This window comes from Pipistrellus kuhlii, unplaced genomic scaffold (genome assembly GCF_014108245.1).
Source record: "Pipistrellus kuhlii isolate mPipKuh1 unplaced genomic scaffold, mPipKuh1.p scaffold_m20_p_11, whole genome shotgun sequence".
Lineage (NCBI taxonomy): Eukaryota > Metazoa > Chordata > Mammalia > Chiroptera > Vespertilionidae > Pipistrellus > Pipistrellus kuhlii.
This window is the reverse complement of record NW_023425416.1, coordinates 7,084,342-7,097,000: the sequence shown is the minus strand read 5'-3', so window position 1 is coordinate 7,097,000 and position 12,659 is coordinate 7,084,342. Positions and strand designations below refer to the sequence as shown.

The window sequence follows — 12,659 nt, the reverse complement described above, 5'->3', positions numbered from 1 at the left end:
CGATGACTGGTAGGCGAACCATCCAGCTATTTCAGGTGCAGGGAGCTGAGGCGAAGGGCTTGGCCTAAGTTTCTCAGGCAGTCACAGCAATGCCAGCCTAGAGCCAAGTTCTCCTAATGCTGTCGCCACTGACGTGGTGGCGAAGGGCTGGGTTTTGCAGTGAATCTGCAGGCATTTGAATTCTGGCTCCACTGCTTAATAACTGACTGCTCTTAGGCACATTTAGCAAGCTTCCTCAACTTAGTTACATAGTCTACAAAAATCTATAGTTTTCCATTATCCATAAAATGGGTTATTATAAGTGAGACCTCACAAGACGGTTGAAAGGATTTGATGCAATAATATCTAAGTACTTAGCATCGTGCCCAGCATGTGGTTCAGTAAGTTTCCAAGGAAAGCTGCTACAAAAAGTGCATTTATTTCCTTAAATCCCGAATAGCGTTAGAGCCTCGCAAGGGAAAGAAAAGAGTGTTTTTTACTCTCTCACCTTTTCTTGCCAGGTTCACTGCCTTTCTGTCCACAATTTCCACTCTGTGTCAGCCTGCCTCACTGTAAGCGATCTTGACACATTTCATTTCATCCATATTTCATCGTCCCTTCTCTCTCATGGTACCTGGTGTCTGTCTCTTGTCCGCACATCTGAGCTTGGATCAAAATCCTCACTCCAGTTTCAGTTGCAAGAAAATATTCAAGGGCCTGTGTGTCTATAAAATAGCCAGGCTCAAGGCTTGCTATGTCTGTGATAGAAATAGAATAAGACATCGCTGTTCCTTAGATATGGGCACATTGATTACATTCTTAATTTAAGGTGCATTTCCCCGATTTCCAGGTTCTTCTTGAGCATTCCTGTTTTAGCGACCACATAGCATCAGGAGAAAGATAGAGACTAAGAACTAGAAAACAGTTAAAGGTGCAGCCCCTGCAGAGCCATCCCTCCATATCTGAAAAGATTTCTTGGTAATTTTTTCTACTCATCTATAATGTTGATATATAAATACAGAAGTGCAATTTAACTAAAATTTCCCTTTTGATAGAAAATGCCCCAGTGTACACATAGTTAAAAAATCCTATATGTAAATTAAATTAGAGTCATGTCAGTGATTACCCAATTCATTTTGATGATGCAGCTATTACACTAATATAAGTGCCTTATTTATATTTTGTATCTCCTTCAGCAAGGAGCACAGCATGAAGTAATATTAAATAAATGTCAGTCAATGTCAAAGGAAAGGAAGAGGATGGGATAGGAGAGATAAACCGAGGAAGAGAGAGAAGGAAGTCTGGACAAACCAGTCTTCAATTAGGCCAATTAGGGGCCTAGAAACTCAGTGTGGGCCCTTGCTGTCAAAGCTCCGTGTCTGTTTATGCTGCCACAGAAGAGTCAACTGAAAACGATGCATGGAAATATTTCGGGAGTGGTCCCGAGGATAGCTTAGCAATCGGTCAGCATTTACTAATGTGCGGACTCTGTCTAGCTGCTCTTTGCATAACCTCCCCACAAGGAAGGAATAATTGTTTGCATTTCATATGATGAGCTTTGGAGGCTCACTGCCTAGTCTGAGGTCAGAGAGCCCAGGCCCCTCTGATTCCAAAGCCTGCGGGTGCCTGCAAGGCTGGTAATCAGTTGGTCTGCCTGATTTACCTGCCGCTAAAAGATGGAAATACTTTGGTAAGTATTATAGGTCCGGCTCCAAGCCCCTGAGACCACTCATCTTGACTGTACTAGCTCCCCACTGGCAGCCCAAGTGCATTCTGAACCATCCATTCAGCAACCAAGGGAGTAATATGGACCCAGCACAACTTGCAACACCCTCCTCCAGGATTACCGCTCAAGTGTATTTTGGCTGGAGTGGTTACTAAATGCACTTTAATGTCACAGTTTTGTATGCTACTATTGTTGCTAGCGGGCTCCAAAGGGGCCATTAAACTGACTGCCTGTGGTTAATGCCCAGGGCAGCCAGTCTGCCTTGGGAAAGGCTGCAGAACCACAGTGCGGTCTGGGCCCCAGGCAGCTGTAAGCACTTCTGCTCCCGTCCAACCCTTAACACCTGGTCACGGCCCGGAGGACACATCTGGAGAAAAAGAGGAATTTGCACAGCAAAGCCTTACACCCAGTGTTTGAGGAAACATCCCTGCCTCTGGAACCTGCCTTTCGTTCCTACTCCTGTTTCAGTGCTCCCTTCTGAATGACAGAGGCATCTCTCGGCTCTCGACCACACACATGCTCTCTGCATACCCCGTACCGCTGTCTCTTCCATACTTCTTAAATGGACTCATTTCCTATACATTATTACAACACACGGGAAAGGAGTCCCTCTAGCCACAAAAGGAAGGTTAAATTAATGGACCATCATTAAAATGAAAATATTCCCGTGTTCCTTACAGGAATGCCCATTTGGGGAGATGGAAGGGAAAGACTCAGTCTATTGAGTCAGGCAGAACAGTGCTATAAATCTGAGATCTCACACTTACCAAGTTATGTGACCTTGAACAAGATTCTTAGCCTTGCTTAACCTCAGTTTTTACATCGTTAATATGGGTATAATAAGGGCACCTCCCACTTAGACTAGCTGATTGATACACATAAACTTGTTATACAGTGCCTAACATGTAGTAAGCACTCAACAACAGTCAGGTGGCCTCAACATAGAAGGGAAAAGTGATCTTTCATATTGTGAAATTTAGGGGTTTTGTTTTTGTTTTGTTTTTTTTGGGGGGGGTGTTTTGTTGGTTTTTTTTTGTTTGTTTGTTTGTTTTTTGGGGGGGGTGTTCTGTGCATCTTATTATTAATTCACTAGAGGCCTGATACATGAAATTCATGCAAGAGCAGGCCTTTCTTTGCCCACCTGTTGGCATTGGTCTCCCTATGGCACCCAGGACCTAGGCTTCCCTTGTAGTCCTGGCTTCATCCTGACAGTTGTATATTACCCTTTTATTATTATAGATTTTCTTTTGTTCTCCTTTAGGTCTTTGGATTCTTGAACTTCATCCTCTGGGCTGGAAACATCTGGTTTGTTTTCAAGGAGACCGGCTGGCATTCCTCAGGACAGAGGTATCTTCCGGACCCGATGGAGAAGCACTCGAGCAGCTATAACCAAGGCAGGTACCACCAAGACAGCTATGGGTCCGGAGGCGGGTACAGCCAGCAGGAGAGTCTGGGGCCAGCCTCTGATGAGTTTGGCCAGCAGTCTGGTGGCCCCGCCTCCTTTACCAATCCAATTTAACAGGGTAGTATTTGCATTTCTCTGGAGATAGCCTCACCATCTTCCTGTGGCAGGAGAGTTTTTTAAGCATTTCAATCACTTATTAGTGCAGAGAGTGTTGAATGTAAATCAGAGATCTGTAATCCTCGTTAAGGCAGAAAGGCTATGTCATGCTAAACGGTACTCAGAGACAAGATGGCAGGAGGAGACATGTCATCCATCAAAGATGGCTAATTGGATATTGTACCTTCTTATATATACAGATAAATGGTTGTTTTGTATGTATGTGTTGAGATAGTAGAAATGTTGTAGTTTAAAGTCTCTAGTATGCAATATGCATAAAGTAAATTAAATAGCACCGAGTTTTCCTAAGCATTTTGCTGTGCAAGTTATTTTAATGATTTCTATAAGACAATTCCATGTATCACAATGTGCATGTATTATTATTTTGTGGTCTAGGCCCTATAGGATTAAGTCTCAAGTATCTGTTTCAGACAGTTACTCTGTTGTTGTTTTTTTACTTGATAAATCAACACTCACATGATTTAGTGCATGAATAGGCATTTTTCTCACAAAATGAACATTTCAATGGTATTTATGAAAATTTTCCAGTTTGCACCATGAATTTGTTAAATGGATGTTTAAAAAAATATTCATACTTTGTATACTTGTAAATTCGTCTCTCAGGCTTCTGCAATTCTGAATGCATTGTAACTAAAGTTCTGGGTTCTTTTATCCCTCTTCGTAGATATATTATATGGTGATTGCCCAATATTTATTCTATTTACTTAGCTAAATGTTTACATTCTTGTAACTTTCTATGGTTTTTTGTGGATATTATCCTATTGGTGAAGAACAAAAGGCCCACGAACTTTTTGTGTTTATAAAGTGCTGTTTTCTTAGAATAGTAGAGATATAGATATTAGACACCATAGTCAAGAAGCTATTGTGTTAACATATTAAAGAAGATATTCTGTAGACCTAAACTACCAACTAAACTTTTAAAACCTATTTATTTATAAAGTTAATATGTTAATCAACTCAACTACTAAAAATTCTCAAGCCTCAACTCAATTTACTAATTCTAATTTGAACGCTACCCATAAATTAGAAATTACTTCCAAAAGCCACTCTATATCTCAAAGAGGGTTCTCATGAAAGATCCCCCAGAATGAATACATTATCAAGAAAATGCCAATCTTTACTTCTTTGTTTTATCTCAATTGAAACATGGGGGCCCAACAGTGAGGGAAAGCTGTATTTCTAAACAAAAGTTGGTATCAATGTATAAACTCATTGTGTGATCTGTGATATTGGAAACATGTAAACACAAAACAATGTTAGATGATATCTGTAACCAATTCCTGGATCATGTTGGATAAATCTGTATTGTGATATCTATGTGACCTTAATAAAGTTATTGCATACAATGCTGGCTGGATAATGGAGAATCTCAACAGTAAAATCTGGCTTAGCTTTAACAATGGAAGAACAAAGGGTAAATGCACAGTGTTTCCAATCTCTTACCTCTCTTTGTTCCATGAGCACAGGAGTATTCAATCCACTATTCTGGAACCTTCCATATACCCACCGCTATGCAAGACTCTGGGGTTAGGAGAGTAAGCAGAAGCAGAAATGTACCCTACTTTGAGAAACTTCCACTCTATTCAAAGAGACAGACATTAAAACCATCATTCTCCGACTATGCTATGTGCAACAAAGAGAGGCGAGGATTCCCTGAGAACGTTCATCAGAGGGGCCTGAGCTAGTTAGGGAGACATCAGGGAGCTTCAGGCATGAAGATGCAGAGATTCACAAGGACCAGGCAGAGAGCAGCCTTGCTAAGCTCTCGGATGGCAGGATGGACATGGAAAGTTGCCTGAGGGCAATGAATGAGGGTCTTTGTGAGAAGGTGGGTGTGCGAGGGAAGCCCTGTGTAGGGGCTGTGATCCAGAACTCTAAGGGAGCACATTGAAGGGTTTTAAGCAGAGGAGGGATGCCATGCAGTCTGGAAAGATCTCAGTGGCTGCTGGGAAGAGAGTGGAATGGAGGAGGGCAGAATAAAGGACACCCTGGAAAAGGACACAAGCCTTGACTCCTAACAGCTCTTGGGCTGTGGGCTGGGAGGGGGAACTGGTCCGAGTTCCACCCCATCCACCTCTCATTTCCTGGGGCGGTGTCTTGGCTTGACTGCTTCCTGCAGCACCTCCCAAGAGCACAGTGGCCTCTGCTTCTTACACTGTCATGAATGCTCTCTCCAAAAGTAGGAAGCACTCCCCCCTCCAGCCAGCATTCTTCTTAGCAGCCTTGAGCACATCTACATCGGGGCTCTTGTACATGGACAGCACTCCCTGCCACTGTGGAGATAGGATGCTTTCCCACAGCCTGTGGCAGGCTCACATGCTGCTGTAATCCATCGCAGATTTCACTAAGCTGGCTTTGTTCCTTGTGGTTTCAAGAAAAGACCAAGCAAATCTGGCCTTTCAAGCAGGGGGGCTGGTCTGTGTCCAGCAGGCCTGATTTGGAATTGCAGCTTCCCTCCTCACTCGCTGCACTTCAGGTGTGACTCCGCCTTCCTGAGCCTCTGTCCTGGGGAGGAGGTAAAGTGCACAGTAGGAAGGGTGCGCTCCGTAATTGGGCCAGTAAGGCTGGAGTCCCTGCGCTGCCCTTTACCGGACTCTCCTTTTTCTCCTTAAGGCCTTCACCAAAGCCCTGGGACTTTTCTGAAGCCACGGCCTGGAAGCCAGCACAGACTGGAAACATAGGCGAATTGGCACCCTGGGAGGGAGTATCCTCCGTCACTGGGGGATGTGGGCTTTGGCAAGACGCTTAACTTCTCAGTCCATGCCACATGTCTATAATGGAGACAGCGGTGCGTGGTAGGATTGATAACAGGATGGAAAGAAAAGCCACGTTAAGGCATGAGAACAGCTTCTGGCACATAGTAGGCAGTTTGGTTCCCCTGAAAGTAGGGGAAGATGATCCCAGGAGGCAGGAGTAAGGAATGGGAGATCGAGACAGGCAAGGAGGGAAAACTGATAAAAGGTCGCATCAGGTGTGTTGCTGTCTAAGGCCGTAGGACAAGCATGTCAAACTCGTGGCCTGTGTGCCACATGCCTTGTTTATTTGGCCCATGTTAGCCTTTAAGTTTGACATGCTTGCTGTAAGGGCTCAGTCCCATCAGGACCAGAGAATATTCAGAATGGCTCCAGTAACAGGGGCAGGAGCCGAAGCATTTATCTACCAACCCCCAGCCCATGTTGACTGAGATTTGCCCACAGGGGTGGTAACTCACCCACAATTGCAGGCTGCACCTGCCCATAGACTGAGCAGCTCCTGCAATTTCAGAGAAACCAGCCTTGAGCTCTAACAGCTATTAGGCAGTGGGCTGGGGTGAGATGCATGAGTGCTGTCACTGCCCACCCCTCCCCCATTTCCAGGAACAGTGGCCTGAGGAAGGAAAAGGGGTATCCTGGAAGGTCCATGCATGAAGGGGTCACTGTTGATATGAGCAGGAACTATACTTAGCTGTAAAATCAGATTCTGACTGAAGGGAAGGAACGAGGGCATCAAAATCACTGTAGCAATCAACAAGCATGCCTATGATCACTTCATCTGTACAATGGAGATGCAGAAAATTCCACATCATAGGGTCCGACAAAGACTGACCTGGGCACATGTGGGAACGTTGGTGAACTTTATAGCCCTCTACACATGCTAGTTGGCTGTTGAATGTTGAGGTACAAGCCTGAATTTTTATAAATCAGACTTCTAGATGAACAATAGCTCCGACATCTTGGACCTTATCCTCAAGTTTGAAAGGCTCACATCATAGACAAGTAAGCAGAACAAGTATGTAAGGATACATTTCTATTACTGCTGGGAAGAAAAGAAATGAGGCACAATGGTGGGGCAGAACAGAATAGGGTGGTCAACAAAAGCACCTCTGAGGCCTGCAGAAGGAGGAGTCAGTCATGGGAGGTTTCAGGCAGAGAGAAGAGCACATCCAAGCACATTGGGAGGCCACCAAGTACCTTTAAAGGACTAACAAGAGCAAAACTAGGGGGAGAAGGGCTGAGACACACCACAGAAAGAAAGAGTCAGGAGAACTCTTAGAGTTTGGAAGAACCAGGTCATGAAGGGCCTTGTAGGACATAAGAAACAAATTTTATTTGAAGTAAAGTGGGAATACACTAGGCAAATAAAAGGGACAATGACATGATTTAATTTTCAGTTTGAAAAGATCTCTCTATCGATGTCCTGGCTCAGACATACTTTAGTTATATCAGATGTCAACACAGGGGGTAGTTGAGTGAGGGGTTCATGACACTCTATGTACTACATTTACAATGTCCTATAAATGGGGGTGCTGAGAATGGATTAATGTACCCATCAGTTCATTCAACAGCCACATATTGAGTACCTACTCTGTGCCATGCTCTGTTCTAGGCTGCTGGGGATATAGATTTGAAGAAGGTAGACATAAGCCCTGTGCTTGTGAAGAGGACATGTAAAGATAGCAAAGATACAAGATAAATCAGAATAGTGATAAATGCTAAGATATAAAATAAGCAGGAAGACATGAAGGAAAGCCGTGGGACTGGAGAAGGATGGCCGCAGGAGCCCCTGAAAGGACACGGCAGCCTGAGTTAAAATGGAGGCTCCATCAGCTTAGGCTGGTTTTTAGGGTTTAAATATTGGTGCAGGGACACCTTTGATCCTGGCACAAGAATACATCTTCACTTATATATAGCACTTGTAGTTTGGTGTTCAAAGGTCATACATAACACCTGTGATTTCATAAGATCCACTCAACAACCCAGTAAAAGGTGGATATCATTGTCCTTCTTTGAAACTGAGTTCCCCCAAAGTAGACTCTAAGAATTCAAGTACAAGTAGGTGGTTGGGATGTAAATGAAGGAAGGGAACCAAGTTTAAAGCTGTGGGCACCTGGGACTCAAATCCCTGGAGAACAGGAGCAGAACACCTCTCCCTGTGAGCTCCAACAAGGGCTGTGACGAGCTGTCACAACCATGGCATACTCAGCCCCCGGGCGCCTTATGTGCTGCCAGCTCAGCCAGGTTCAGTAACCCTGAGACAGGGTGGTGAAGGATTGAGAAAAGACAGACAAGAGAAGAAAGCTGGGTCTGGGTGGGATGCTGCTCCCAAATGGGGAGCCAGCACCATGGACTACAAGCCATGTATTTATTTTATAGCAGATGCCATGAGGCAAAGTAAGGGCGTGGTCAAGATGTTTACAACATTCTCATGGGTTTCAATCCTACTCATTTACATGCACCTGAACTCTATCAACCCCACATCACTCAGGCATGTGGGGTCATGTATTCAGACCATAGTTTTAAGCTTACAACTATAGCTATTGGCTGTAATTGTGCTGGGAGAGCCCTGCCCTACAAGCTGGGACTTGCACGTGACCATGAGAGGATAGTGCCCTCTCATCAGTCCGAGGCTTGAACCTGTCCAAACTCTGTAGTCGCTCTTTACAAAAGGCAAACGACCTGCAGTATCTATCCACAAACTCTGGTCAGTCAGTGGCTGCTGTGGAAATGGGATTATCAGACCGCCCTGTGCATGGACCAGGTGGCTATAGCAGACAACACAGCTTCAGGCAGTAGAGCAGGTAGGTTGTAGAATTTGGTAGCCACTGAGTCAGGATGCAAAAGGGAATCCAGGAGATATGTATGGGACACCAACAGTATTTGTCTCACTGAGTAGACTATAGGAAATAGCTTCACCAATTCAATCCCAATAAAAAGACTAGAACTTAAGTCCCTGCTAGCTTTTAGTCCTAAAAGATTTTTTTCCACTAACTCCCAGTCAAGGTAGTATATAAATATGACTTTAATCTCAATATACCATGTGATTTTATCTAGGTGCCCGAAATAGCAATTTTTATAACTATAAAGTAATAACTAACATTTCTGAGCACTTACAATGTACTTTCCAAAGAGTACTTTGCATTTAATCACAACAGCCATATGAGATAGGTATTAGCATTAGCCCTAAATAAGAATTTAGAAACCTAAGTTCAGAGAAATTAGAACATGAAAAAATCTTTGGATCACCTCCACTAATAAAAATAATTTGAAGTTACTACTACCTATCAACTCTATCTCCATCAGTTCTATCTCTCAGTTCTACTCAGTTCTATCTCTTTTCCTATTTAATGTTCACCGGAAATTCAAGATAAAATAGTGTCTTCATGCCCATTGAGCGATGAGAAAACTAAGATCCCTCAACATTAGGTAATCTGTTAGCTCAAGGTTAGAACTAGATGTGGGTTGACCCCACATTCAAATCCAGTTCTTTTTGTGTCTAAAACTCCTTGCTCTAAACCACCTTGCTAAAGCCTCAACAGTGCTATCTTTCTGTTTTGCGCCATTTAACCCAGGTATGCTTTGTCTGTCCCACTGGTATAGTCAACAGAGACCCCGACTATCAAGTATTTCATTTGATTTGACTTTCCATAGGGACACTGAATCCTAATCATTAGAAGGATAGACTTTTTTTTTTTTTTTTTTAGAATAATTTGCCAACAAAATCAGACCCAATTCACTGAAGAAGTTAAGACTGCTAAAGGTCCAGTTGAATGAAGAATGGTTTCTTAACATGTTTGACTCAGAGCCTGAGGCTTCACTGAATTTGAGGACTCAGCTAAATGCTCTTCAAATACCACATGATCTCACTCATTTGTGGAATATAAAGAACATTATAAACTGTTGAACAAAAATAGATAAAGGCAAAGAAGCATCGAACAGACTGTCAAACTACAGTGGGAAGGCAAGGGAAGGTTGGAAAAGGCTAAGAGATCAACCAAGGACTTATATGCATGCATATAAGCACAACCAATAGACACAAGACACTGGGGGATTGGGGGATGAGGACAAATGTCAGGTGATAGGGAATGCTGTGGGGAGGTCAGTGGGTGGGGGAAGGAGACATATGTACTGCTATTTGTAATACCTTAAGCTGGTGGTCGGCAAACCACGGCTCATGAGCCACATGCACTCTTTGGCCCCCTGAGTGTGGCTCTTCCACAAAATACCACATGTGGGCATGCACGTACAGTGCAGTTGAAACTTTGTGGCCTATGTGCAGAATTTGATTTTCGGCCTGGGCAAGTCTATTTTGAAGAAATGGTGTTAGAACACTCAAGGGGCTGAAGAGTCGCATGTGGCTCACCAGCCGCGGTTTGCTGACCACTGCCTTAAGTATCGATAATTAAAAAAAAAACAAAAAAAACCCTATAGGCTGACAAGTAATTGTAGGCCTGGCCCCAGACCTGCAGGCCCCCTTGACCTTGCTTCCATGTACACTGGGCATACAGCTAAGGAGGTTTCTGGAAGTCCTGTGTTTCTGTGAAAATATTTCAAGTCTAGATGAGTATTTTCATTTAACAGACAGTCCCCCCAATCTGTACCCTGGGTCATGGGACAAGACACTTGAAGAAGGTCATAATCAGTCTAACGGGTTTCCCGGTGGCTGAAAAGGGGGTTGTCTTTGGGCCTGTGCTTTTCTATTCATGTTTTAATTACATGACCTCTTGTGGCTTAAGAGGGTCTAACTGGCTCATGCCGAGAACAAGTTACTGGCTCATGTGAACTTAAGGTCACCTTCTACTTACTAGAAACAATCCCATGTGACATGTTACCTGCTTCCATGACACTTTTGTGAACATAGAAAGAGCAAAATACAAACTCAAAAGTTTTTCTTATTTCAAATATTTTCCCCTTTCCTGTGAACTGACATTTTTCCTGGATATTTTCTGCTCTGGTCTTTTCAGACACTCAAGACTGTTCTGGCTGACATCCACTGTCATCTTACTTCTAGAAGATGATGCATTCAACAGCGGATACATTGCTCTGAGTATTAGTGCCCTTCTTAGAAGTCCTCTGTTGACCTGGCTCTCTGGAAGCTCTCAGACCTTCTATTAACATTTCAGTTAGTGATGGCATGTGCTTCCACAGACCTTGGCAGCACAGTGCCACGTGCACCCATGATAAATTGCATTTATCATCACAGACCATTGCTTCATAGGAAGCCTGAGGTCCAGAGGCTAGGAGCTGGGAGCTAGGTGCTTCATTAGGCATCGGTAAAGGTGGTAATTAGCTTTGTCAATATAAATTGATCATGTAAATCCCTAGCAGAAGAGTGTAAACATCAGGTTGTAGTCACATAGACCTGAATTAGACCAGGCTGTGTGATTCTGAGAATGTGCTTCAACATCTCTGAGTTTCAGACTTTTCTGCCATATGTTGGGAGATAATGATACCTACCTCTATTAGTTTTTTCTAACTGACACACACACACACACACACACACACACACACACACACACACACACTTAGTGGCTTAACCAACACAGATTTATTATCTTACAGTTCTGTTGGTTGAAGTCCAACATAGGCCTCGCTGGTCTAAAATCAGGGAGTTGGCAGGGCTATGCTTAATCTGGAGTCTCTAGTGCAGAATCCATTTCCTTCTCATTTCCACCTGTATTCCTTGGCTTGCAGCCTCTTTCTCCATCTTCAAAGCCAGTAGCAGCAGGTCAAGTTCTTCTCACATTACATCACTCTGACCTTCTCTCCTGCCGCGCTGTTCCACTTTTATGGACCTTTGTGTTTGCATTGGACCAGCCTGAATAATCCAGGATAATCTGACTTTTAGGCTAAATGATTAGCAACCTTATTTCACCAGCAATCTTAGCTCCCCTTTGCCATGTAACCTTGCATACCCATAGGTGCTAGGGGTTAGGATGTTGGCATATGAGGGCAGAGAGTGGGGGAAGGGCATTATTCTGCCTGCCCCACTACGTCAGGAGGAAAGGATAAAATAATATAATGTAAGTTTCTTCACCAATTTGCCTGGTCAGAGTGCTCAGTAGCTGAAGAAAACAATCAGAATTATAGTGATTCCAGTCTATAGTGTTAACCCTTCTGTGAGAAAATGACCACACCAGGTGTGTTCATTGACGGCTTTTCAATGGCCTTGTATTGAGAAATCAATGTGGGCGATGCTCCCAGTGGGGCAGTTTATGGCATTTCCTGCTGAAGTGCTCTAGCAAATGAAAATGCCTTGTTATATGTGGGACCCTCGATTACCAAGCATTCATTCCACCAGCACAAGGCTGGAGAAGCAGCTGGATAAACACTATTGCCTCGCTGTTCTTACGCCCCGTGGGTGAAAGCACATACAGACCTGCAGTTACCTTGTGTATATTCATTTGTTTGCTTGTCCTTTATATCGCTCCCACTTGAACATAAATCCCATGAAAGGCCAGGACTTTATCAGATTGCACCTGCCTGTATCCCCAGCACCTGGAACAGCACCTGGAATATACTAGGTACTCAAAAAATATTTGTTGCCGGGACCGGTTTGGCTCAATGGATAGAGCGTTGGCTTGGGGACTGAAGAGTCCTGGGTTCAATTCTGGTC

At 43.7% G+C, this 12,659-nt stretch overlaps 1 protein-coding gene across 3 annotated transcripts in view; it reads left to right on the top strand.

The window, feature by feature from the left end:
- SYNPR (synaptoporin) overlaps positions 1 to 4,633 on the top strand; it is a 263,369-nt gene extending 258,736 nt beyond the window's left edge. For all 3 annotated transcript variants that reach the window (XM_036430648.2, XM_036430650.2, XM_036430649.2), the window contains one exon: positions 2,967 to 4,633. In XM_036430648.2, coding sequence (XP_036286541.1) covers positions 2,967 to 3,224 — 258 coding nt within the window. In that variant the 3' untranslated portion in view covers positions 3,225 to 4,633. The remainder of the gene's footprint in view (positions 1 to 2,966) is intronic.
- Positions 4,634 to 12,659: the final 8,026 nt, after the last annotated feature.